At 40.0% G+C, this 27,827-nt stretch overlaps 1 protein-coding gene across 1 annotated transcript; it reads left to right on the forward strand.

Annotated features, from left to right (window-relative positions):
• Positions 1 to 8,438: 8,438 nt before the first annotated feature.
• On the forward strand, positions 8,439 to 9,437 carry LOC132651462 (melanoma-associated antigen B4-like). The gene has a single exon (XM_060376675.1). The coding sequence runs from the start codon at positions 8,439 to 8,441 to the stop codon at positions 9,435 to 9,437; it is 999 nt and encodes a 332-aa protein (XP_060232658.1).
• The last annotated feature ends 18,390 nt before the right edge of the window (positions 9,438 to 27,827 follow it).

A 27,827-nucleotide genomic window follows, 5' to 3' on the forward strand; every position in this document is an offset into this window, starting at 1 on the left:
CTGAATCTAAACTTTATTTGTTTCCTCCTTGAATGATACCATTAACAACTTGAAACCAGTCTCCTGACATCAAGTATCCATCACCCACTGAATGAACAAAAACCACCCACCCCACTCTTTTGGGAATGAGCCATATTTTTCTTAAAATTGCTGCCTACTGTTTGGGGGCAATGTTTCTTGGGAGGGCAAGAATATTGGACTAATGGCTAAGTCCTGAGAGAACTAGCTGTATTATTTGTTGTCTAGTCTCTGTGTGCTAGGAAAGTGAAGGGCTTAATGGAAGTCCTGACTGGAATAGTCTGTAATGTGAGATGATCCAGCTAGCCATTTTGAAGTTGTTCTGGTTGTAGAGTTTTGAGGAAACAGCTATTAACATAGTCTGTGATACAGAATCAAGCATGATACTGGAATAAATACGTCTCGGGGTCTCAACATCTTTTTCTGCATCCTTGATGGAAAATCTTGTCAGGTCCTCTTTAACTTCATCGGTGTTTGGTCCTTTGTTCTGTAAACATATAATTTTAAAAGTAATATACATTTTTACATTAACACATGTATGGAATGTGCAGTGTGCACAATTTAGCTAAAGATGATTCTCTTCTTTGATCAGGTGAAAGACATCTGTTCTCCTTTGTAAGTTAGTTTGAACTATATAACCAAACTATAATATAAATTTTCATCCACACCATATGAAAGGATGGCATGAAGAATCTGTAGCCAACAAGATTTATTGGCTATGCATAATTTAAGTCTTGGCTAGAGACATTTTCATGTTTCAGTCAGTCTCAGAGATATTCCCATGTAGAGGGATCAGCAATCTACATTGTTTTGTTGGTCTTCTTGATTTCATTCTTTCTGTGTGCAGCCATGATCTTCAGGGGGTCCCTCCAGTCCTATCTGCTTTTTGTTAATTTAATTAAGTAGCTAATTAATTTAAGTTAGCATTTCTTTTTCTGCTGAAACAAATACAAAACCTCTTTTCCAATGTAATACATTTCCTGATTTCCATTCTGAAGTTAGCATATCTACAGGTTAATCTAAATCAGCAGTCTTTTCTAAAACCCAGTGTTTTTCAGCAACTGTGCTACCTGTCTCATTGACATTTAAAAATACAAAGTCAATAGAGTATCATTTAATCTGTATTTGGGAGATCCTTTATCCCCCTTCTGCTCTAAATCTATTTTTTTTTACCGTCCTGTTAGATTTCTCCATAATAGCTTGTCTTATAGGATTGTAAGTTATAGCTGTAACTTTTTTATGCCATGATATTTAAAACATTGTTGTACCTTACTGGGTACATTTATTGGCATATCATTAGCTTTAATCTGTAAGAGCATTAAAAAGATAGCTATCACCTAATAATAAATGTGCAATCTAAGAATCATTCCTTTCAGAATTCAAGGCAACAGCCTATTGTAATTCTAAATATGAATCTATGGTATGGTGCACATTTTCTTATTTTCTAAACTCTGCAAAATGAAACATATAAGTTGATATATGACATTTCTCTAAGGTGACATTATTGAATAGAATTTACATTTTAAATTCAGCATATAGACCTTTAGTGATTGATCCTTGACAATATAAATATAATATACAGTCTGAACATGTTGGTTTATTACTGAAGTTTCTTTATCTAGTCTCTCAGTGGACTGCCATTTTGTAATTTTCTTAAGTCTTGTATATTTCTCCCGACTGGAACTATCTTTTTCGTTGTAGGTTTCAGATTGGATTTCTCTGAAGTTTTATATTCTGATTTAAAGAGTCCTCTAATCCATGTCCTATGGCATCCACTCTAGCATTTAAGTTTTCAGTATTTTCCTTCTGCAAGTCTATTTTCTTCTGACCTGAATTAAAAAGGATATATAAAATTGCTATCATTGCTGAAAATATAATTATTTCTATGCTGACAGCCAAATCAAAATCTCTTTGGGGTCCAGATGCCTTCGATTGCATTTTCCATTTTTTAATATGGAAAATATTTTTTAATTTAAGTTTCTCCTGTCTATGGAGGCTTTATTTTATTATTTAAACTTAATATTTCTCTCTATGCCTCTGTAGGTTTAGTCTGTTTATATTTTTTGCCTCTATGTCCTGTGAAAACATTTCTAATTTTTCTTTTTCTCTCTTACAGAGACTTTGGTTATCTGTTATTTAATTTTATGTAAGTTTTTCCCATCCTCAAACAGCTTATTCTTTTTATATTATTTAACTTTCTTTACCAAGACTTTACTTAATTATTTTTAAACTATTATTTTTCTAAGTCTATAGCCAGTTTCCTTTCTTTTTTCAGCAGGAAGGCATATTTTCAAACATACTGTACCTGTTCAGAGGTTTTCATGGTTTGGACCTGCCTTTCTGCATGCCTGCAAATGTTCTCTGATCATGTGAGCCAACCCTTAAAGGGCTAGGCCACCAGCCACAAATATCCAGACAGAAAGGGACAATTGAATGCAATGAGGGAAGGAGCTATAGCTGGGATGCAAAGTGAATAAACTGTAACTAATATAAAAAATAAAAATTAAAAATAAAAAAATAATAAAAACAAAAAACAAATTAAATAAATAGATGAATAAATACTGTACCTAAGTTAAAATAATGTGCATGTTTAAAACATTTAAAGTTAATTTAATACCCTGAGATATAATGCATGATTTTCTATAATATTGACCTGTTCTAAATATTTTTCCATTATGTGGACAGTTAAAACTTACTACTAAATTTAGGCTTTTAGAACTGTCTTCTAATTGGGGAAAGATTTTGCTGTTTGGCTTGTCAGTTATTGCTTTAAGCATAAAAAGTATTCTGTCTAGAAAGTGATAACTACTTAATATATCCCTAATAAATTATGTAGTGAGTGTAAAACTTGTTTTCAGGGACAGATATTCAAATCTGTGTACATGATTTGCTCTATTAGATAAACAAATAATATGCAGTATTATAAAAGAATTTTAACCATGAAAACTAAAGCTCAAAATTAGAGTATTCTTCAAAGGTCAACAAAAATGATACCATCATCTAAAAGGGAAAAGAGGATATAATATCAAAGACTCCATTCTGACTTACACATTAAGATTGTCTCCAGGTAATTCTCATTAATTCTTAGGAGGTGGTGCACTTTCTCACATCAACTGAGAGCATCTTCATTTGCAGTTTGAAAATGCTGGATGATACTCATCTTCATCTACACTGACTGTTGAAAACCCTGAATAACTAAACTGTTTTATCACTTTTTATGTTTCTTGACTATTTTAGTACTTACATTTTAAAAATTATTTAGGACATCTGATAGTCTACTTGATGTATTTGTAAATGAGTATATAATACTAGTCTTGGGTTTAATGAAGTTACAAATGAAAATATCATGTAATTTCATTTGATCATACTTTTGTTATAACCCTTTTCTCACCTTAAACCTCTAACTTATACAAAACTCATGTTTGAAACACTCAAGTTTGTCACTGTCTATATAAACATATAAATACATATTATATCCTCATTACTAAGGATAATTTAGATAAAAAAATCTAGATTTTAAATTAATCTTTAAGTTTCTTTGCTCTATTTAAAGTTATTCAAATATTTCAATGAATTCTTACCAAATTACATAAAAGACATCAAGATTCAACAACATTTGAGGTATTTTATATCTCCAGTACTGATATTTCTTGAATTAATTAGTATCGAAAATGTTGTATGGTACAATTAGCCATGATATAAAACTTAATTCAACAGTTTCGTATTTTATTAATAAAAGACAATACTAGAGTTATTCGTTCAAAGATACCATGTCTAGTCATCTAAATATAGGGAGGTATTTAATTGACTACAAACAACTGTAAAAAGAGGAGAACTATATTGTCAAACTTTTAAAAAAATATGTATATTTTGGTTATTGTAGATGTTGGCTTTATCTGTTACCTTCACTCTATTAGGCTAAACTGTGTTCTTGATTACTTAATTTTAAGTACAGTAATCTTATATCACATGTAAATGCTATGCCAGATACCGAGGATGGAAAAATAATCCCGATCTGGAGCATTACGGCTAATTGTTATGATATGATCCAAGATGTGTTTTCTTAATGGCTTTTGCCTGCTGTTTCTCTCTTTTGGAGACTGCTGTACTGCCCACTATGTATCCTCATCTACATCACCTCCTATGAATGAGGCTTCCTAGCTCTAAGGGACCTTATAATATTTAATAAATTGTATGTGGCCCCTGCATGCACAAGCTGTGGTGCTTAGCTAACAGGGAGAACCGTGTCTGGCTGTGAAAGATTAATTCCTGAAAAGAAACAGTCCACAGAGACTCATCAGCTGATTGAAATTTCAGTGCTGTTGAGAGATTGGAATGTTACAGGTCTGAAGACTAGTTACTTTAGGCAAGTTCCCCTCCTCCTGAACTTGCCTTCATCTGTATCTGAACCAACAGCTTGTGACTGAGAGAAAATTTTGGACTCTATTAACTAAAAGACCACTATTTTCCACTAACCCAAAGCTGAGAATGTCATCAGATAGCATTTTGGGCATATAAAAAAAGCTTCCCTCATCGTGCTGTACCTGCCTCTCTGATGTTCCTACCAATGCATTTTAAATTTGCCTTTCAAAACTTCATGAAACCTCGTCCATACAGGAACATGAAATTTGGGGTAACGCACATCACTGTTCCCAGGCCACGGACACTCAAACTGGCTCCAGAATAAACTATCATATTTCCTTAAAGGTACTTTCTAAACTTTATGTGTATGAGTATTTTGCTAGTTGTCTTAGGGGAGCATAGTGAGGAAGTCAGAATCTCCCATGCTGCCTCCAACTGAGTGGGGTCCCATAGCAACCTGGTTGAGCTGTCAATCTTCAGAGCCTGCCCCTGGCCGGATGTGGTATGAAGGCTCATCCTGTGGGGCGGGGAGGAACTGGGTCTTAGTGCCCGTGTCTGAAAGGCTGTGTGTGCTGCTCTCGGCTGTCTGTCTGCAAGTTCTGAAAGAGTTCTGCGGAAAAGGTAGGGACGCTGAGTGTGCACCGAGGAGTGCACACCCCTGGCATAACCCCGGGAGCTGTGCTTGCTCTCCTGGGTCTGTAGGCTTGCTCTGGAAAAGCATGGGATGCGTGTTTCTGGGAGAAGACAGGGACCTCGGGCTTACAGAGTAATCTTGATACTGGAAATGGCGACCTCCCCGATCACAGTTCAAGCAAAGCTTTGGCTTCTAAAGGGTACGAAGAGAACCTTGAACCAACTGCAAGTCCACTAGGCTGCAAAATGCCCCGAGCAGAGTGCTTGGAGTTGGACCGGACGTAACCACCAGCAACATAGGGAGTTTTTTTTTTTTTTTTTTTCTTTTTCTTTTTGATTTTTTCGAGATAGGATTTCTCTGTGTAGCCTTGGCTGTCCTGAGCTCTTTTTGTAGACTAGGATGGCTTCGAACTCACAGAGATCCTCCTGCCTCTGCCTCCATGAATGCTAGGATTACAGGTGTGCACCAGTGTGCCCGGCTTGGGAGTTTTTTTTTTTTTTAAGAGAAATTTAAATGTCGTAATGTTTTCTTAAAACCACTCATACTAATGGGATGAATCAAGAGCGCAAAAGCATTGACTTCTGAGCCTAAAATGAGCGGCCTAAGTAAAACCTATTGACTGGAATGAGAGAAGGGACTCCTGCACTTTTGTTCTGGTTTCTAAATGCCCGAGGTGGCATTTGCAACCCCCACCCCAGAAAAATAAGACAATGTAAAAAGCCAGAAAGTCACAGAACTGACCACGCCCAACACGGGATAGTGGGTGGTCTCAGGGAGCCTCAAGAAAGTGATACAGTGAGGCTTTGTGCAGCCAGGCCCAGCACGTGGGAGTGGGGGAGGGCATAAACAGGTAATCAGAGGCTTAAAGTGGACTTGCCTAGCAAGTGGGAGTCAGAGTGGGCCAAAAGTAGGAGGTGATCAGAGGCTTAAGGTAGCCACGCCCTACACGTGGGAGACAGAGGGTGATGCTCAGAGGCTTAGGGTAGGCCTACCATGCATGTGGGAGTCAGAGGGAGCCAAAAGGAGCAGATGCCCAGAGGTTTAAGGTAGTTCTGTCCTGCATGTGGGAGTCAGAGGGAGCCATAAGCTAGACACACTATGAGGCTTACAGTAGCCATGACTAGCAGTTAGGGGTCAGAGGAATCATAATTTTGGGTAGCCACACCCAGCAAGTGGTATTCAGCATGAACCAAATACACGGGACACCCTGAGGCTTTTCTATTCTAAACCACTTTAAAAATTACAAAGGGAAGCAAGGCATGTTGGCAGATACCTGTGGCAGCACTCAAAGAGGCAGAGGCAGGTCGATCTCTGTGAATTCTGGCCTGATCTACAAAGTGAGTCCAGGACAGCCAAGGCTACACAGAGAAACCCTGGAGACCTATTCTGGAAAAAAAAAAAAAAAAAGGAGGGACAGACAGAGCACATCTAGGGAATAGGTTCGCTTAATATTCTTGAAGCCCTAGGTTGAATTTCCAGGTTGGTAAAAAGCACAGGTTATTGAATAAATGTGTGAAAGAGTTGAAACCTCTGTCCAAAACTCTGATGTACAGTTAGATATGAGAGGGAAAGGGGAAATGGACAAGGACGAGGATAAAAGGAGGTGATGAAATAGAACATTAGGTGAGGGAAGTGAGCAGCATATGATCAATGTACAAGGTACACATGTATGGACTTCTACAACAGTTCCTGTAACTTAGACAAAGAAAAGGTCAGTTGTTGAAGGTGTCAATTAATATTTACTATTGATATATCTTTTAGTTAAGCTGCTGTTAGTCCTTAACAGCTGTATAACCAAATCACCACACAGATGCTATGATTTATTTAAATAATCTAGAACACGATGCTGGGCAATAGCTACTCCATCCTGAACCTCCAAGCCCTCATAGTTTCCTCACATTTAGATTTCCCACATTATAGTTGCTTTTAATATTATATTAGGTCCAATGCATCTCTCCAAGTCATTCCAAGACCTCTGTCCCCCTCTCTTTCTCCAATTCTTTCCATCCCTTTCTGTCCTCTGACTCCTCCTTCTCTTCCTGTTTACTTTCCATTGTACATAATATTGTGGCGGGTTGCTTTATTTTGGCATGTTTACACAAACTTGAGACATCAATGTCTGGATCGAAACCAGAGAGTGGGGGACAGAAATCAGCATTTGAATGAACAAGGGTAAACTTTATACATTCCAAGCGAACATTATACCACCAGTCAGTTTAAAATGTTTGTGCTGGATGCTGACTTACTGAATGCAAACTGAAACCTGGCACTTAGCACAGTAGTGTTTAAAATGCTCATCAGTGAGGAGCTGACAAAGGGAGAGCTCACTCTGCTCCTCTGAAAGGTTGTCTGAGAAGGGAGAGCATTGGTGAAGTATAGGCCCACTTTTGCCTAGTTGTCTAGTACCTAATGTTAGTGAAGATGAATGAAGATAAGGGGAACACTTCTAGAAATAATGGGGTCACTTAAAGCCCAGGTTCTGTAGTAAAAACTGGATGTGTAGACACACTCACTGTGCTGGGGTATTTTCAGCACAAAAGGACAAAGATGAATATGAATTTCAGCATCTCCCTCCCATCTTTTTGTTTGTGGAAGAAATCTGTTTTGCCTGAGTGAATATGTATGTGTGTGTGTTCCAGTGTGTGACTGTATACTTGTGGAAACCAGAGGCCAAATTAAGGCATTTTTCCTCAGGAGTTATGCATCCTGTGTTTGAGATGAGGGTCTCTTCATGGCTTAGATCTGGCCCGTAGGCTAGATTTGCAGTTTGCTGATCTCCAATAATCCTTCTGACTCTGCCCCAGCATTGATAATACAAATGCAATCCACCACACTTAGCTTTAGGTTTGCTTTTTAATCATGGATTCTAGGTTTACAAGTCAAGACCTTAGGTTTGCAAGACAAGCTCATTATGGATTGAGCTACCATCCCAGCCCATCAGCATCTCTTTATTTCAAACCAGAGATAAATTTGCTTGTCTAATATTGTAGGGCCTGGTTAAAAGGAGGGTAATGGTGCTATGCTTAACAGGGGGCTAGAAAATGAATGTCAAGGAGGGTTGAAGATACCCTTGAGTCTTAGAAAGAACATTTCAGGATCCTCAGTTATTTCATTAGACTGAACTCTCTGAAGCTCTTATCCCAGCCCTTAGGCATTTGATGGGGTAAGGCGAATAGCAGTTCTAGGTGTGAGTAGAACTGAGAGTGCCCAGAACCTCTGTAAGTCATAGTGACTGAAAGCTGTTGAGAATTTGATATTACACTCACAGCCATGTTCTACTCAAAATGTGGGAAAGAAATATAGACAATCAGAATACTTGAAGTCTGCAAAAGTGCTTATAGAGTATTATTTTTCTGACCCAGGTCACAAGAACACCTGCTCTGTTTGCAAACTACTGTTTTCTGTTTTTTGATCCACAGCCATCATGCCCAGAGGAAAGAAGAGTAAGGCCCGTGCTCGTGAGAAACGTCGCCAGACCCAAGATGAGACCCAGAAGCCACATGATGCTCAGGCAAAGGCAGTAGAGGAAGGAGAGTCTTCAGGAGATGCTGGGCCAAGCACTTCTGTTGCTTGCTTCCCACAGGGCAAAGCACCCACTGCCACTGCTGGTACAGGCTTAGGTAGCGAAATGTCTGGTAAAGGTGCAAAGGGGCAAGAAGAGGAAAATGGTAGTTCTTCTAGGGCCCCACTCTCCACTGAAGCCAAACAGATGGATCTTTTATCAAGGAAGACAGGAATGCTGGTGGAGTACATGCTCTGCAAGTACAAAATTAAACAGCCTGCAAAAAGGGGAGAAATGCTGAAAGTTATCAACAAAAGGTTCAAGGAGCACTTTCCTGAGATGCTTAAGAAAGCTGCCTATCGATTGGATATGGTTTATGGCATTGAGATGAAAGAAGACCGGCCCCATGGTCAATCCTATGTGCTTGTCAGCAAGCTAGATTTCCGAGATGATGGAAGTGGGAGCAATACACTGGGTGTTCCCAACAGGGGCATTCTGATTCCTCTCCTAAGCGTGATCTACATAAATGGCTACTGTGCCCCAGAGGAGGAGGTCTGGCGCTTCCTGAATATGTTAGGAATCAATGATGGAGTCCCACACCTCATCTTTGGGGATGTCAGGAAGCTTATCACTGAAGACCTAGTGGAGGAAAAGTACCTAGAATACCGTCAGGTTCCTGGCACCGATCCTGTATGCTATCAGTTCCTTTGGGGTCCAAGAGCCTATTGTGAATGCAGCAAGAAGAGAGTGACAGACTTCTTAGATAAGATCAGTAAAACCATACCCAGTGTTCACACATCTTATGAGCAGGCCTTGATTGAAGAGGAAGAGAAAGCCAAAGCTGAAGCTGCAGTTAAGCCTGGCAGTAAGGGCAAAGCCAAGGGACGTTTTAAGTCCAAGTTCAGCAATGCTACTCACTAGGGAGATAAAATGTGGCCTCCAATATTGGACTGAAAAGATCTGTTCATCTTTTTGCCAATAAGTTGTTGACAAAGTTTTGGGGTGTTGTAGCAAAACATTTACTTGGGATTAGAATGCATATGACAAATTTTGTGGACTGTGCCTTTATTTCTGTTCATCAAGCTAACTGTTCAGATTTTGTACTTACTTGAATTACAACTTGGAACATGGCATCTATAGAGGAAAATTCTTGGTTGCAGAAAAATATTTGAGAATGTACAAGATTAAAACTTGGTTGTTTGTTGATTTTTTTTTACTCAAGTTGCTTTTTTCAAACCTAGAAATGTATACTTACGTTCGTTTTTGATATTAAAGAGTGCATGAGAAATTCAATCACAGTGAATCAGATCTCCTTTTTCAAGGACTGTTCTCTACCTAAACATTACACATTTAATCTTGGGAAGTCTTCAGAAGACATTTATGAAAACTATGTCCCTCATCTACCCATGCAGTTGTAGATTCTAGAAGCTCTCATTATGCATGAATATAAAAAATTACCTTCTTCCTACTGAATTAAGAAACAGGTTTTTGTGGGTATTAGACAGAAAACTTTTAAAAGAACTTTTGAAAGAAATTTTTCTGATAGTTTCTTTTATTGTAATTGCAATGCTGTATACTCAGTGGAATCTAATTTCAAATGTAGAAAAATAATCCCAGATCGAAAAATATCAATGAATTAAATCAAATTATTTACACTAATGATTCTCATGATTTATGCAGGTCATACAATGCACCTAAATGCACAAATGCTGTCCATTCAGTACTGTTTTCTTAGTCCTGCAAGAAGCCTCTCAAATTCGTTTCTTGATGTTGTGTCATTTGTTTTTTCCCTGTGGAGAGACAATGTCTGTTCAACCCAGATAGGGAGCCTACATCATACCAAAATACAGATAATACCAACATCTAACTTGTGGAACCCTGAGTTTTATTGGTGTTTCTAAACAAGAATATGGGTGACAGTTACATACAGGAACAAAAATGACTCAAAGATAGCTTTATCACCAAAGGCTCCCTTCCCCATGGGTGACTGGTCAGAATAGCTGGGAACCTAGACTACACTGCACAGCCTACAGACAGATCAGCAGTCAGAGAGTATCCTTTCCAGGTGCTTCACTTGCTTTAAACCACCTCTAAGCAGCTCGTCTGGTTTCTACTTCTTCCAGGCAGCTGTTCTGGTCTCAGAGTCATCTTAGCACCTTTTCTCCTCTGAGAGTAATTTTAGCACAGCTTGTCTGAGTCTTGGCAGTTTGCCTTGTCTGAGTGTCATATTTGAAGTTCTGTTTCATTTTGTCTTGAGACACTCACCTTTTGTTGTTTCAAATGAAAGGGAAGGTTCTAGTGAATCTGGTCATTTTCAGGGACTTCTTGAAACTTTTTTGTTTGCCTTTTTAAGTAGTTTCCTAAAGCCATTTTGAGTTAGTTACCTTCTTGTTTAAATAGCTTCCTGTAAAATGGAATATTTAAGTCCTCCAATATTCACGGTAAATTTTTACACAATACAGTGGATAATGAGAGGCTTAGAGTGTTTTATAATAGTTCAAAGTTCACAGGGGTATTGAGTTATGAGTTGACTCGTATGAGTTCCTTTTCTAAAGTGCACACTGTTCCTCCTAAATTTAGATGTATGCTGTGGCTCTTACTGAATTCTTATACTCAGTATTCCAACATGTGTCTGATGTAAATGATTGACCTTTTGATCAAGGTATTAAATTAAAATACATAGAGCTACAATAATTTCAAAATTTATATGAAAAATGAAAAGCAAATGAAAAATAGAGCATTTAGTGCCATACTTTTATACCCTCAAATGATAAGGTACATCAGGTCATGATCCATAATACTTTATTCTAGAGCTATTGCTAGCTCATATGCTCCCTCTAATACATTGCAAACACTTGTCACTGTGTACTTGTGTTTCACTGTGGGGAGTAATAATCATAGAGCAGAAGTAACACCGAAACTGATTTTTCTAACAAAGAGTGTTTTTATCAATTGTTTCTTTTATATATCTTTGGCTGTTGTCCAGTGCTATAACTTCCCCACCTTATACAATGCATAGTTCCTCTTATGGGTTACATGAAGAGAAACCACCTGAGAGGCCTGAATAATTGATATGGAACCTTTATTCTCTCCCAATGGAGCTCTCTCATACAGAGTAGCTCAAAACAGTCTGTCTTCCAATTTGCTTGGGCTCTTAAAAGCAAAAACTGCAATTGTGTGACATATACAGAAAGCCAGCTGTGGACATCTGCTGGAAGCAAGCTGTCATTGTTTACAGAAGTGAAAAGTTAGTAGCTACATATAACCTTAAAGACTTAGACAGATTATGTAGAAATTTAAGTGACCAATAACCAGTTTCCCAAGATAATTTCATCACTTAAAGTTTTTCTTTAGAATAGTTTCACAAGATGCTGGAAGTAATTCAGTAGCCCACTATATTCCTTGGTGGTTCTAGAATAGGTCGAATCACCAACCAGTAGTTTGTAGAATTTATTAGGATCCCTTGTCTCTATAGTATATTTTCTTTTGATTAATTGGAAGGCAGGGGACAAAGAAACACTGAGACACAAAAATGAGCATTAGAATCCATAAAAGAACAAGACACAAAAATACAAATACCTATTTACCAGGTAAAATTTGGTAACCCTGAAGTGGACCATCCAATCAGATCCCAGGCACCACCGTGAGTAATGCTTTCTGCAAGTTTTTATAACTCTGATTTTTCCATTAATTGAGTTGCTACTGTCAGATTAAAACAGAGCAGTTTTCTAACTTCCTGGCACTCGTGATGGTATAGTAATAGTAGGTAATCAATAGTGGCCCTGTTATCTATTATAGCCTGTCTGTGTATGGTCCTGGGGATCTATGGAATTGGTAGAGCCGAACTGGAGCAATGAGGTGTATCCAAACCTTGAAAATCTCATCTTGGGACTGGCAGAGGCAGAATTAGGACAGTTCCCTCCCTTTCTGGACCTGCATGTCTCATTACATGTAGCCTTACAATCCCAGCATGCATGTAGCCATATGGCCCCCACCTTTGCCACCCTTGATCTGGTCATGAAGCCTGGTAGCCAGGTTACAGCTTAAACATCCTCTCTCCTTACAAAGTATTGTCCAGCAGCACCTGGAATTCCTCATCATGCAACTAAGACATTCCCAGCACATTGGCCCTGGTCAATGATGTACATTCATCATGAAAGCCTCTACCCATGCCCCAAGGTTTAAATAGCATTTGTGCCTCCACCAATCAAAAGAGCTGTCCCACTGAAGCTGTTTCCCAAGAAAGTTGTTTCTCTCACACTCACAGCCAACCTTGATCCTGCATTACACTCACCAGTCCCCAGCTAAGCTTCCCTCCCTCTAATCAGTGTACAATGAACCTGGATACCCCAAAGGGGAAAGTAGACACAGGGTAATATCAATGTACTTTTTGTTCATTATTTAATAAGGCAATATCCATGGAGGTATAGTTTAAACCTTTAGCTATTTTATAAGCCGTAGTGCTAAGTTGCTCATTAGTGTATACAGACTAAATGGGGAGAACTATTGCAGAGTATAATGGCCACAGCCTCAGTTTTGAGAGGAGGGCTACATTTACCAACAGTCTCCAGTCAGGGGCTCACTATCTCTGATGCTGGTTTTTGTTCTTCCTAGACAGTCAGGAAAATTAACAAACAGCTTAAATATCAATAGGTATTATGAAACAAGTTAGCAAGAAGATAATTATAAAGTTTAGAAGTGAAAAATTATCCTTTAGGCAAAGGAATATGGTCTGTTATGTTCAACTGAAGGCCTCAGTGTGAGAACAAGTTATTTGTCCCTTGGGTATGTGTAAGCATTTCTCAGTGCAGTTTTGTATTGTAGCATATGTGTCACTTGTATGTACCATAAAATAGGTAGTATGGAGTTCTGTTGCATCCTCTGAGCAGATTTAGATGTAATAGCCAGAAACTGAAAACTACTTAGATGTCCCTCAAATGAACAATGGATAAAGAATCTGGTACATTTACACAATAGAATACTACTCAGCCATTAAAAACAATAAAATCAAGAAATTTGCAGGCAGATGCATAGAACTAGAAAAGAGACAACACAGACTCAGAAGTATATACTCACTTGTAAGTATATAAGTATATACTCATTTATAAATGGATTTTATTCATACAGTATAGGATAGAATACTACAATGTATAGATCCCAAGAAGTTAAGTCTGATGGGCATCTTAGGCTTCATGTAAGCCTACCCATTAGGGAAGTGGGGTATATCTCTGACATGGTCTATGTTGTCTGCTTAGTTGATCACTGCACCCTGATGGGAATTCCCGACCAGGCTGCAAGGGAGGAAGAAGCGCTATGTCCTCATATGAATAGATGAGCTGTGGTATCTGGGTAGGGGGCCTCCCCTGTTCTGAAGAATAGTGGGAAGGGGATTCAGGAAAGAAAATGAGTTTGGAAGGAGAGGAGGGAGGTGCCTGTGATAGATGTGAATTGAATTAATAAAAAGAAAAAAGAAAAGTAACCCTTCCCCACTTGGAATACTCTTTATAACTGATAGGCTTAGGAATACCCATTAATTCCAGGTTATGGTTATTATGAATAAAGCTGCTACAAACATGATTGAACAAATGTCCTTTTTGTGTACTTGAGCATATTTTGGATGTATGCGTAGGAGTGGTATAGCTGGATCTTGAGGAAGCACTGTTCCTAATTGTCTGAGAAAGTGCCAGATTGATTTCCAAAGTGGTTGTACAAGTTACAGTCCCACCAGCAATGAAGGAGGGTTCCCTTTACTCCACATCCTCTCCAGCATGTGTTGTCACTTCAGTTTTATATCTTAGCCATTCTGATTGGTGTCAGGTGAAATCTCAGGGTCATTTTGATTTGCATCTCCCTGATGGCTAAGGATATAGAGCATTTCTTTAACTGTTTCTCTGCCATTCTATATTCCTGTACAGAGAATTCTCAGTTTTGCTCTGTACCCCATTGTTAATTTGATTGCATGATTTGTTACTTTTCAACTTCTGTATTTCTTTATATATTCTGAATATTAGCCTTCTGTCGGATATAGGGTTGGTGAACATTGTTTCCCAGTCTGTAGGGAGGCAAATGGAGGCATCTAGAATAGATCATTCTGAGTGAGATGTCCCAGAAGCAGAAAGACACACACAGTTTATACTCACTTATAAGTGAATACTAGACCTATAAGATAGGATAAACAGACTAAAATCTGTACACTAAAGAAGCTAAACAAAAAGAGGTTCTGGGGTAAGATGATCAATACTCACTTAGAAGGACAAATGGGATAGACATTGGAAGTAGGAGAAAAGAAGAAATATTATAGGAGCCTACCATAGAGGGCCTCTGAATGACTCTACCTAGCAGTGTATCAAAGTGGACGCTGAGACTCATAACCAAACCTTGTGTTGAGTGCAGGGAATCATATAAAAGAATGGGGATTTAGTAAGACCTGGAGAGGACGGGAGTGCTACAAGGACCAATTATATCTGGGCACAAGGGTCTTTTCTGAAACTGACTCTCCAACCAAGGACCATGCATGGATATATCCTAGAACCCCTGCTCAGAGGTAGAACATGGCAAATCAGCATCCTAGAAGGTTTCCTTATTAAGGGGAACAGGGACAGTCTCTAACAAGAACCGATTAGCAGGTTCTAGGCACCAGAGGAGGACATTGCAGCAGTCCTGATGAGACCTGATAAACTAGGTTCAGTAGAAGTGGAGGAAGACCTCCCCTACCAGAGGAGTTACAGAAGGGCAGGGAGTAGATGAGGGAGGAGGCATCGGATTTGGACAGAATAAGGGAGGGCACTAAGTATGGGATACAAAGTAAATAACCTGTGATTAATATAAAAAAATAAAAATTACTTAATAAAAAGGAATACCCTTAGAAAGGTTAAACATGTTTAGGTTTAAAATATCCTGGACAGGTTTAAAAACAGGAATAAGACAGGAACCTAAAACACTTTCAACATTTAAGTCCTCTTTTAGACAAAAGTCAGAAGGCACAGTGTTTATAGTATGCATTAATTTTACCCAGCTATTAAAATGTAAATGCTGTCCTAGGATTGGGATTTTCTTTATTTCTCTTTTCTTTTTTCTTTCTGGAATTGGGAAATCAAAGCAGAAAAGACATAGTAGAAAGTTTTGATACTGCAAGAGTAACTTTATGTTTTATCGGGAAATTGTGGACCTGGATCCAACTCTGGGAGTTGGGTGAATTTAAACTTTAACAAATCTTCCAAATGACTGATGGTGACTGGTCAGAGTTTTTGTTGCCTACTTGCACTGGGAGAGATTCTAGAAACCTTAACAGTGGTGAGTGTAGTGATGACTATGGGATATGGCCCCTTATAATAAGGCTTAAGTGTCTTTGGATGTCCCTTAATCTAGACAGTGTCACTAACCTGGTAAAGGTGGGGAGTGAGGTCAGAGTCTCTTGGCTGGCTTTCTTTCCCAGTTTTGTGGACATGGTGAAGAACCTTTGCCGGGCATGATGGGATTAAAGAAGGGGATAATTAGGAATTTTAGCTGACTGTACATCTCCTAGTCTAGGTAGGGGAGGAAGAGGTCTGCCAAGAAGAGAAAGTCCCCCTCTTAGAAGGAGTCCATCAGGCCATAAGAGGGCAAGGATAAGAAAGGTCACCCAAACTTCACTAGGACTAATTCTTGTAAAATCTTCTTTGTATTAGTAACCTGTGCTATTTCCAATCTGGCAGGAGAAGCCTCTAACCATCCCTGGAATATATGTTCAAATACAAAGAGGTTCTTTATATCCATTTTGGCCTGGTTTCACCTCAGTGAAGTCCACCTCCCAGTGCATCTTGCCTCAGGTCCTAACTCTGATGGGTACCATCATGGCCTGGGCATTGTCTGGGTACAACTTGTTTTGGAAGTTGCAAGAGGCTGAGGAGGGTATATGGTTTTGTAACTGTGGGACACATAGTTTCTACCCATTTATTTGCCTGCCTTAAATCTTGGACAGGCCTCTAGTCATTAGTATTGGGGTTTTGGACTGGAAGGAGAAGGGTGTTCCAAGGTGACTGGAAGGAACTAAATTATTACCTTCCTGAGTCTCTAGATGTGAATTGCAATTCCTTTTTTTTATTCTTTCTTTCTTCCATTCCCATGGAATATTGTTTTACAGGGATTGGGGTTGTGGAAATAGTTACCTAACTCCTATTGAAGCTTGATGTCTTGCTTCTACCTGGACCACAGGAATTTTCACTTATAATAGTGACAGATGTGGGATGGATTCCAGCTGGGCTTGGGATGACTCAGGTAACAACTTATATTCTTCAACAACTGGACAAGGAATGTGGAATTAAGTGGGAGATTGCAGTCTAATTCTGTCATGTCTTCCTTGAAGGTGATAGTGACTTACAGTTTCTGTAACAGTCTTGGCACAGTGGGATAACAGGGCCATTCAAGCATAACCAGGGACATATGGGTGACTGCAGCACTTCCTAAGTCCACAACTTAATCGGTTGTGCAGGACTAGGCAACAAATCCCCTATTGCACCCTGGACTTTTATTTTATCTCTTTTTCCAGGGGTCTGACAAGTTTCTTTACATTGAAATAGCCATCACAGTGTTTATCAGGAAATTGACTGCCTTGCCCCCACTCCCCAACAAGATAACCCTAGGCTGGTGAGGGCTTAATGAAACTGAGGTCTGCCTCCACCAGGCAGTTTCAGTGTCTAATTGCAGCACTTTTACTTTGGGTGTTTCAGCCCATTGGTTTAGATATTCATTTTTCCAAACCCCCCTTTTTTTACAATATGCACATAAATTTCAGACTACAGGAGGTCTCCTTATGTTCCCTGGTTGCTTCTGGAGACCTTATTTATTACACTCTAGTGGACCACCCCTGTTTGTCTCAGTATGAGCACAAATTGTCTTTCCTAACCTTTTGCCTGTCTATCTTCTGGGAAGTCTCTATTTTTAAAGACTCTATGAGCTACTTTCACCATCTCTGACAGTATTGTACTTTCAACCCCTTCCAGCCTCTGAAGGGTCTTTTAAATATCCAGCTCCAACTGGGTGACAAAGGCTATGTTTATAGCTTGTCTATTTTCTGATGCTTCTGGACCAATGGGTATGTATGTACAATAGACTTCTAATAGCCTTTCTAGAAATGTGACAGGAGTCAGAGTTGGTCCTTGCAATACTTCTCTAACCTTAGATAAATTTGTGGGCTTCCATGCAGCATTGCAGGGACCATCTATCAGAGTCAGGCAATAAGTATTGAGAGCCCCCATAACTTGTTCAGTGTTAAGGTCCCATTGCGATCTGGTAGAAGGAAAACCTTTTCCTAAATCTGGGCCTCCTCAGAGGCTATGGGCTTTATTGCTTCCCTTTGGATCCTCTCTCTCTCTCTCTCTCTCTCTCTCTCTCTCTCTCTCTCTCTCTCTCTCTCTTGAGGCATCCCAGTTAGGCTGATGAGTGTCAAACACTGTCTCAAAAAAAAGATAAATGAAATCTTGAGGTTTGTTACAGAAGGAGGGGTTTTGATTTTTCCAGTAATAAGGAGCAATGGTGGAAAACAAAATAAACCATAAATGGAGCCATAGGAGGGGTATCATCATCACCTGTGACTTCCCTCAGTGGAGGACTAGGGACCCAAAGGGGCAAACTGGGCTGGAGGGTGGGTCTTTGGGGGACAATTCTAGAGGGAAGCCTTTCATAAAATCGAGAGTAAGGAGGTAGGACATAGGAGGACGCATTAGAGTTGTGGGAAGGCCTAAGAATAGAGTCAGGAGTGGTAGCCTCTGAAGAAGTTACAGGCAGGGGATAGGGTGGCAGTGGAACCACGGGATCAGACTGACAGTTTTGTGACTTTTACAGAAAGGCAGCTGTGGACCTCTGAAGGAAGCAAGCGAGTGTTGTATACAAAAGCAGAAAGAAAGTAGTTAAGAATCAGGCTCTTCTCATAACTTTGAGGTCAGGGACAAATGCAGAAATGTATTTCTGGCCTACTGGACTAGTGACCTGTTTACCCAAAATAATTTTATCAATCAGTTTTTTCTTTTATACTTTTTCTTTGTTTGTTTGTGTTTTTTTTTACCTTTTATTTTTTTATTTTTTCTTATAAGTTACATTTTATTAACTCTGTATCCCAGCTGTATCCTTCTCCCTCATTCCCTCCCAATCCCACCCTCCCTCCCTCATCTCCACCCTACCCCTTTCCAAGTCCACTGATAGAGGGGGACCTCCTCCCCATTCATCTGACCCTGTTTTATCAGGTATCTTCAAGACTGGCTGCAAAGTCCTTCTTTGGGGCCTAACTGGACTGCTCCTCCCTTGGGGGGTGGGGAGATCAAAGAGCCAGCCATTGAGTTCCTGTTAGAAATAGTCCTTGTTTCCTTTACTATGGGAAACCAATTGGTTACTGAGCTACCTTGGGCTACATCCAAGCAGAGGATCTAGGTTATATCCATACATGGTCCTTGGTTGAATGTCAGTCTCAGAAGAGACCCTGTGCTCAGATATATTTGGTCCTTGTGGAGCTCCTATTCTTTCCCCATCATACTAACTCTCCTTCTTTCATATGAATCACTGTACTCTGCCGAAGGTTTGGTTATGAGTCTTTGTATCTGCTTTGAAAACACTGCTAGTTAGAGTCTTTCAGATGCATTCAGTAGACTCCTGTCATACATTCAATGCACATCCCATTTGTCTTTCTAAAGGAGGATTGATCTTCTTTTCGTATGTCTGCTCTCTTGATTATCTTTTTTAGGTGTATAGATTTCATTGTGTTTATCATATCTTATAGGTCTCTATAAGTGAGTATATACTGTGTTTGTCTTTCTCCTTCTGGGATATTTCACTCAGAATGATCTTTTCTAGATCCCACCATTTGCCTGAAAATTTCATGATTTCCTCCTTTTTGATTGCTGAGTAGTATTCCATTGTGTAAAAATACCACAATTTCTGTATCCATTCCACCACTGATGGACATCTGAGTTGTTTCCGAGTTCTAGCTATTACAAATAAAGCTGCTATAAACATGGTTGAGCAAGTGTCCCTTTTGTGTACTTGAGCAAAGTTTGGGTATATACCTAGCAGTGGTATAGCTGGGTCTTGAGGAAGCCCTATTCCTAATTGTCTTAGAAAGCGCTAGATAGATTTCCAAAGTGGTTGTACCAGTTTACATTCCCACCAGCAGTGGAGGATGGTTCCCCTTTCTCCACAACCTCTCCAGCATGTGTTGTCACTTGAGTTTTTTATCTGGGCCATTCTGATGGGTATGAGGTGAAATCTCAGGGAAGTTTTGATTTGCATTTCCCTGATGGCTAATGAGGTTGAGCATTTCTTTAAGTGTTTCTCTGCCATTTGATATTGCTCTGCAGAGAATTCTCTGTTTAGCTCTGTTCCCCATTTTTTAATTGGATTACTTGGTTTGCTGCTTTTCAGCTTCTTTAGTTCTTTGTATATACTGGATATTAGTCCTCTGTCAGATAAAGGGTTAGTGAAGATTCTTTCCCAATCTGTAGGCAGTCGTTTTGTTTTGATGACAGTGTCCTTTGCTTTGCAGAAGCTTTTCAGTTTCATGAGGTCCCATTTATTGATTGTTGCTCTTAGAGCCTGTGCTATTGGTGTTCTGTTCAGGAAGTTGTCTTCTGTGCCAATGAGTTCTAGGCTGTTCCCCAATTTTTCTTCTAACAGATTTAGAGTGTCTGGTTTTATGTTGCAGTCTTTGATCCACTTGGACTTTACTTTTGTGCAGGGTGATAAATATGGACCTATTTTCATTTTTCTGCTTGTAGACATCCAGTTGGACCGGCACCATTTGTTGAAGATACTGTCGTTTTTCCATTGAATGGATTTGGCTTCTATGTCAAAAATCGAGTATTCATAGGTGTGTGGGTTTATTTCTGGATCTTCTATTCAATTCCATTTATCCTCCTTTCTGTTTTTATGGCAATACTATGCAGTTTTTATTACTATTGCTCTGTAGTACAGCTTGAGATCAGGGACGATGATACCTCCAGGTGATCTGTTGTTGTACAGGATTGTTTTGGAGATTCTTGGTTTTTTGTTTCTCCATATGAAGCTGAGAATCTTTTTTTCAAGGTCTGTAAAGAATTGAGTTGGTATTTTGATGGGAATTGCATTGAATCTGTAGATTGCTTTTGGCAGGATGGCCATTTTCACAATGTTAATCCTACCAATCCATGAACACGGGAGATCCTTCCATCTTCTGATATCTTCTTCAATTTCTTTCTTCAGAAACTTGAAGTTTTTCTCAAATGGGTCTTTCACTTGCTTGGTTAGTGTCACCCCAAGGTACTTTATGTAATTAGTGGCTATTGTGAAGGGTGTTGTTTCCCTGATTTCTTTCTCGGCCCTTTTGTCTTTGGTATACAAGAGGGCTTATGATTTTTTTGAGTTGATTTTGTATCCTGCCACTTTGCTGAAGGTGTTTATCAGCTGGAGGAGTTCTCTGGTTGAATATTTGGGGTCTCTCATATATACTATCAAATCATCTGTGAATAGTGACACTTTGACCTCTTCCTTTCCAATTTGTATCCTGTTGATCTCCTTTAGTTGTCTTATTGCTCTGGCTAGGACTTCAAGTATTATGTTGAAGAGGTATGGAGAGAGTGGGCAGCCTTGCCTTATCCCTGATTTCAGTGGGATTGATTTATGTTTTTCTCCATTGAGTTTGATGTTGGCTATAGGCTTGCTGTATATTGCCTTTACTATGTTTAGATATGTGCCTTTTATCCCTAATCTCTCCAAGACTTCAAACATGAATGGGTGTTGGACTTTGTCAAATGCTTTTTCAACTTTTAAGGAGATGATCATGTGGTTTTTCTCCTTCAGTTTGTTTATGTGGTGGATTACATTGATGGATTTCCGGATGTTAATCCACCCTTGCATGCCTGAGATGAAGCCTATTTGGTCATGGTGGATATCTTTGATGTGTTCTTGGATTCGGTTTGCAAGTATTTTATTGAGTATTTTTGTGTCAATGTTCATAAGAGAGATAGATCTGAAGTTCTCTTTTTTTGTTGGGTCTTTGTGTGGTTTAGGTTTCAGGGTGACTGTCCCCTCATAAAATGAGTTTGGTAATGTACCTTCTGTTTCTATTTTGTGGAATAGTTTGAGGAGAATTGGTGTTAGCACTTTGAAGGTCTGGTAGAATTCTGCATTGAAACCATCTGGCCCAGGGCTTTTTTTGGAGGGGAGACTGTGAATGACTGCTTCAATTTCCTTGGGGGATCTAGGGCTATTCAGTCTTTCTACCTGATCTTTACTCAATGTTGGAAGATGGAATCTACCGAGAAAAATGTCCATTTCATTTAGGTTTTCAAATTTTGTGGCATATAGGCTTTTGTAGTATGACCTAATGAGTGTTTGAATTTCCTCAGTGTCTGTAGTTATGTCACCCTTTTCATTTCTGATTTTGCTGATTTGGATAGATTCTCTCTGCTTCTTAGTTAGTTTGGCTAAGGGTTTGTCTATCTTGTTGATTTTCTCAAAGATTCAGCTTTTTGTTTCATTGATTCTTTGAATAGTTTTATTTCTTTCTAATTGATTGATTTCAGCCCTGAATTTGATTATTTCCAGCCGTCTGTTCTTCTTAGGAGTATCTGCTTCTTTTTTTGTTTGTTTGTTTGTTTGTTTTTGTTTTGTTTTTGTTTTTTCTAGGGTTTTCAGTTGGGTCATTAAGGTGCTTGTATGTGATGTTACAAATTTCTTCTTGAACGCACTTAGTGCTATAAATTTTCCTCTGAACACTGCTTTCAGTGTGTCTCATAAATTTGGGTATGTTGTGCCTTCATTTTCATTGAATTCTAGGAAGTCTTTAATTTCTTTCTATATTTCTTCCTTAACTCAGCTGTCATTGAGTAACAAGTTGTTCAGTTTCCATGTGCGTGTCGGGCTTTTTGTTATTTCTGTTGTTGTTGAGGTCCAGCTTTAGTCCATGGTGGTCAGATAGAATACAAGGGAATATTATAATCTTTTTGTATCTGTTGAGGCTTGCTTTATGACCAACTATATGGTCTACTTTGGAGAAGGTTCCATGCAATGCTGAAAAGAAAGTATACTTAATTGAGTTTGGATGAAAAGATCTGTAGACGTCTATTAGGTCCATTTGATTTAGGGACTCTGTGTTTTTATTTCCCTATTTGTTTTCTGTCTATTCGATCTGTCCCTTGGTGAGAGTGGAGTGTTGAAGTCTCCCACTATTAAGGTATTAGGATCAATGTGTGATTTAAGCTTTAATATTCTTTCATTTTCAAATGTATGTGCTCTTGTATTTGGGGCATAGATATTCAAAATTGTGATGTCCTCTTGGTGGATTTTTCCTTTGATGAGAATATAGTGGCCCTTCTTATCTTTTTTGATTAACTTGGGTTGAAAGTCTATTTTATTAGATATTAGGATGGCTACTCCAGCTTGTTTTCTGGAACCATTTGCTTTAAAATCATTTTTTCCAGCCCTTTACTCTGAGGTAGTGTTTATCTTTGTTGCATAGGTGTGTTTCTTGGATGCAACAGAATGTTGGATCCTGTTTCTGCAACCATTCTGTTAGTCTGTGTCTTTATATTGGGGAGTTGAGTCTGTTGATGTTGATAGATAGTAGTGACCAACAATTGTTACTTACTTTTGATGTGGGTTTGGTGGTATCGCTGAGTTTCATTGCTTGTATTTTTTTTTTTGTATGTGTGTGTGTAGTTATCTATTTCCTCTGTTTCCTTAGATGTAGTTGTTTTCTTTCGTTTGGAGTTTCCCTTCTAGTAACTTCTGTAGAGCTGGGTTACTATGTAGATATTGTTTAAGTTTGGTTTTTTTCATGCAATATTTTGAATTCTCTGTCTATGTTGATTGAAAGTTTTGCTGGGTATAGTAGTCTTGGTTGGAAACTGTAGTCCATTAAGGCCTGTATGATTTCTGTCCAGGCCCTTCTGGCTTTCATAGTTTCTTTTGAGAAATCTGGTGTGATTCTGATAGGTCTTCCCTCATATGTTACTTGGCCTTTTTTCCTTGCTGTTTTTAGAATTTTTTCTTTGTTCTGTAGGTTCAGTGTTTTGACTATGATGTGACGTGATGTGTTTCTTTTCTGGTCTAGTCTACTTGGTGTTCTGTAGGCCTCTTGTATGTTTATGGACATCTCCTTCTTTAAGTTGGGAAAATTTTCTTTTATAATTTTCTTGAAAATATTTTCTGAACCTTTGTGCCTGATGTCTTCTTTTTCTTCTACTTCTATTATTCTTAGATCTTGTCTTTTCATGTTGTCCTTGATTTCTTGGATGTTTTCTGTTTGCAACTTTCCTGATTTTATTTTTTCTTTGAGAGACGTGTCAATTTCCGTAAGTGTATCTTTGGCTCCTGAGATTCTTTTTTCCATCTCCTGTATTCTGTTGGTGATGCTTACCTTTGTAGCTCCTGATATTTTCTCTATGTTCTCCAGCTCCAGGTTTTTCTCTATTTGTGTTTTCTTTATTGATTCTGATTCTGTTTTCATGTCTTGGAGCATTTCCTTCATCTGTTTGAATGTGGAGTCCTGCTCTACAATGACACCTTCAATTTTTTGTCCGTTTCCTCTCTATGTATCATTAATTGTGCCTGTACTTCTTTGGGTATAATTGCCTGTATTTCTATAAGAGCTTTGTTTATTTCTTCTTTATTTGCCTTCATTTGTGTGGACATTTCTTTGAGAGCTTTGTTCATTTCTTCTTTGTTTGCCTCAATATTCTTGGTCATTTCTCTGAGAGTTCTATTTGTTTCCTTTTTGTTTTGTCTTGATTTCTTTGGCTATTTCTCTGAAGGCTTTGTTCATTTCATCTTTATGGGTCCCTAATAGCTGGAGAAACATAGTTTTGAGGTCGTTTTCTTGTATATTTAGTGAATTGAAGTGTCCATTGTTTTGTGGGTTTGCTGGTGAGGTCATTATGTCCTGATTTTTGTTGGGTGTGTTCTTATGTCTGCCTCTAGCCATCTGGTTATTTATAACCCTCACTGTTTGCTCCTCGAGTTTGTAGTTCAGGCTATGATCTTCTCTTTCTGTTTTCTGGACTGTTTTTTCAGGAAGATGAGAGAGGTTCACTGGTTTGGCAGTGTGTGTTGTGGTTTCAGTTTTACTTAAGTAAGGAATGTGATGCTGGCGCTATTCTCATGTGCTTTTAGTGGACGCAGTGTGCATGTGCAGATTCTCTGACTATTGCAGTGGCCTGCAGGCCGCTATTATGCAGTTCTGTCTGAGATCCAGGGATTCTTTGCCTGGATTACACTGGTGGACCCACAACGCAGAGGCTTCAAAGTTGGGGTCGCTATCCCAAGAATCCCTATGATGCCCACACTAGGGATGGGGGGTGGCAGGGATCTCGTCTGGCTGCTTCTGTGGAGAGGCCCTGGGTCTGGGGAAAACTCTCCCTAGAAGGCTCACACACTCTTCTGCAGGACCAGTTGGAATGCATAGGGTTTCCCCTTGCTCTCTACTCTCTGATTTGGTCCTGCTCTGGGAAATGTGCAGGTAGGCTAACAGTCAGCTCTGTGGCACTGTGAATGCAGGACTCGGTGTCCACCTTTCCTGTGTGCTGCCTCTCTGTCCTTTCCCTCTGCCAGGAGGGGTTATGTTGACTGATCCCGGGGTAGCACGGGAAAGAGTTAGGTTGAGTTTTCTCAATCCCAGATCCTGGGCCCAGATCTCTCTGCCAGAAGCAGCCTGGCAGTTGAAACTATGTTTGCTGATTCCAAGAGAGTATCAGGTATGGTTGAGTGTCCTCATATCCAGAGCTTGGGTTTCTCTGCCAGGGGCTACTGGGTGAGCTGGAGAGGGGGTGCTGTGTCCTATGGCAGCCTGCCTTTCTGTCCTTCCCCTCTGACCTTCTCCTCCACTAGTGCAAGCTTATGGTGGCTCTCTCAGGGGAGTGCCAAAAGGGGTTGGGACTTCTCAGAAGCTGTGAGGCTTAGCTAACAGGGAGAACCATGTGTCTGGCTGTGAAAGATTAATTCCTGAAAAGAAACAGTCCACAGAGACTCATCAGCTGATTGAAATTTCAGTGCTGTTGAGAGATTGGAATGTTGCAGGTCTGAAGACTAGTTACTTTAGGCAAGTTCCCCTCCTCCTGAACTTGCCTTCATCTGTATCTGAACCAACAACTTGTGACTGATAGAAATGTTTGGACTTTATTAACTAAAAGACCACTATTTTCCACTAAACCAAAGCTGAGAATGTCATCAGATAGCATCTTGGCATATAAAAAAAAAGCTTCCCTCATCATTCTGTACCTGCCTCTCTATGTTCCAAACAATGCATTTTAAATTTGCCTTTCAAAACTTCATGAAACCTTGTCCATACAGGAACATGAAATTTGGGGTAACCCATATCACTGTTCCCAGGACATGGACACTCAAAGTGACTCCAGAATAAACTATCATATTTCCTTAAAGGTATTTTCTAAAATTTATGTGTATGAGTATTTTGCTAGTTGTCTTAGAAGATTTGCATTTCACCGGGGGCAGGGCATGTAAAGTGTGTGTTGGGGAGTCAACTGGTGTAAGGATGTGATTGATATACGGCATGGTGGATGGAGTATGAATTACATTAGGGGCTTCAGAGGCACGGCATTGAGTTCCATGTGCACTGGGCTGAGGAAAGTGGGGGTTGTGGAAGGCTAGTTGTCTTAGGGGAGCATAGTGAGGAAGTCAGACTCTCCCATGCTACCTCCAAAAGAGTGGGGTCCCATAGCAACCTGGTGGCGCTGTCAATCTTCAGAGCCTGCCCCTGGCCGGATGTGGTATGAAGGATCTTCCTGTGGGGCGGAGAGGCACTGGGTCTTAGTGCCCGTGTCTGAAAGGCTGTGTGTGCTGCTCTCGGCTGTCTGTCTGCAAGTTCTGAAAGAGTTCTGCGGAAAAGGTAGGGACCCTGAGTGTGCACCGAGGAGTGCACACCCCTGGCATAACCCCGGGAGCTGTGCTTGCTCTCCTGGGTCTGTAGGCTTGCTCTGGAAAAGCATGGGATGCGTGTTTGTGGGAGAAGACAGGGACCTCGGGCTTACGGATTAAGCTTGATACTGGAAATGGCGACCGCCCCGATCACAGTTCAAGCAAAGCTTTGGCTTCTAAAGGGTACAAAGAGAACCTCGAACCAACTACAAGTCCATTAGGCTGCAAAATGCCCAGAGCAGAGTGCACAAGCTAGAGTTGGACCGGACTTAACCACCAGCAACATAGGGAGTTAATTTTTTTTTCCTTTTGATTTTTTCGAGACAGGGTTTCTCTGTGTAGCCTTGGCTGTCCTGAGCTCTCTTTGTAGACTAGGATGGCTTCGAACTCACAGAGATCTGCCTGCCTCTGCCTCCATGAATGCTAGGGTTACAGGTGTGCGCCACTGTGCCCGGCTTGGGAGTTTTTTTTTTTTTTTTTTTTTTTTTTTTAAGAGAAATTTAAACGTCGTAATGTTTTCTTAAAACCACTCATACTAATGGGATGAATCAAGAGCGCAAAAGCATTGACTTCTGAGCCTAAAATGAGTGGGCAAGTAAAACCTATTGACTGGAATGAGAGAAGGGACTCCTGTACTTCTGTTCAGGTTTCTAAATGCACGAGGTGGCATCTGCAACCCCCACCCCAGAAAAATAAGACAATGTAAAAAGCCAGGAAGTCACAGAACTGACCACGCCCAACACGGGATAGTGGGTGGTCTCAGGGAGCCTCAAGAAAGTGATACAATGAGGCTTTGTGCAGCCAGGCCCAGCACGTGGGAGTGGGGGAGGGCATAAACAGGTGATCAGAGGCTTAAAGTGGACTTGCCTACCAAGTGGGAGTCAGAGTGGGCCAAAAGTAGGAGGTGATCAGAGGCTTAAGGTAGCCACGCCCTACACGTGGGAGACAGAGGGTGATGCTCAGAGGCTTAGGGTATGTGGGAGTCAGAGGGAGCCAAAAGGAGCAGATGCACAGAGGTTTAAGGTAGTTCTGTCCTGCATGTGGGAGTCAGAGGGAGCCATAATCTGGAGACACTATGAGGCTTAGGGTAGCCACACCCAGCATGTGGGAGTCAGATGGAGCCAAAAGGTAGACACACTATGAGGCTTATAGTAGCCATGACTGGCAGGTAGGGGACAGAGGAATCATAATTTTGGGTAGCCACACCCAGCAAGTGGTGTTCAGCATGAATCATATACACAGGACACCCTGAGGCTTTTCTATTCTAAACTACTTTAAAAATTACAAAGGGAAGCAAGGCATGTTGGCAGACACCTGTGGCAGCACTCAAAGGGGCAGAGGCAGGTCGATCTCTGTGAATTCCAGCCAGATCTACAAAGCGAGTCCAGGACAGCCAAGGCTACACAGAGAAACCCTGGAGACCTCTTCTGGGGA

This window comes from Meriones unguiculatus, assembly GCF_030254825.1.
Source record: "Meriones unguiculatus strain TT.TT164.6M chromosome X unlocalized genomic scaffold, Bangor_MerUng_6.1 ChrX_unordered_Scaffold_30, whole genome shotgun sequence".
Classification (NCBI taxonomy): domain Eukaryota; kingdom Metazoa; phylum Chordata; class Mammalia; order Rodentia; family Muridae; genus Meriones; species Meriones unguiculatus.

Coding starts and splice junctions, on each gene's coding strand:
- LOC132651462 (XM_060376675.1), top strand. CDS start 8,439: ATGCCCAGAGGAAAGAAGAGTAAGGCCCGTGCTCGTGAGAAACGTCGC.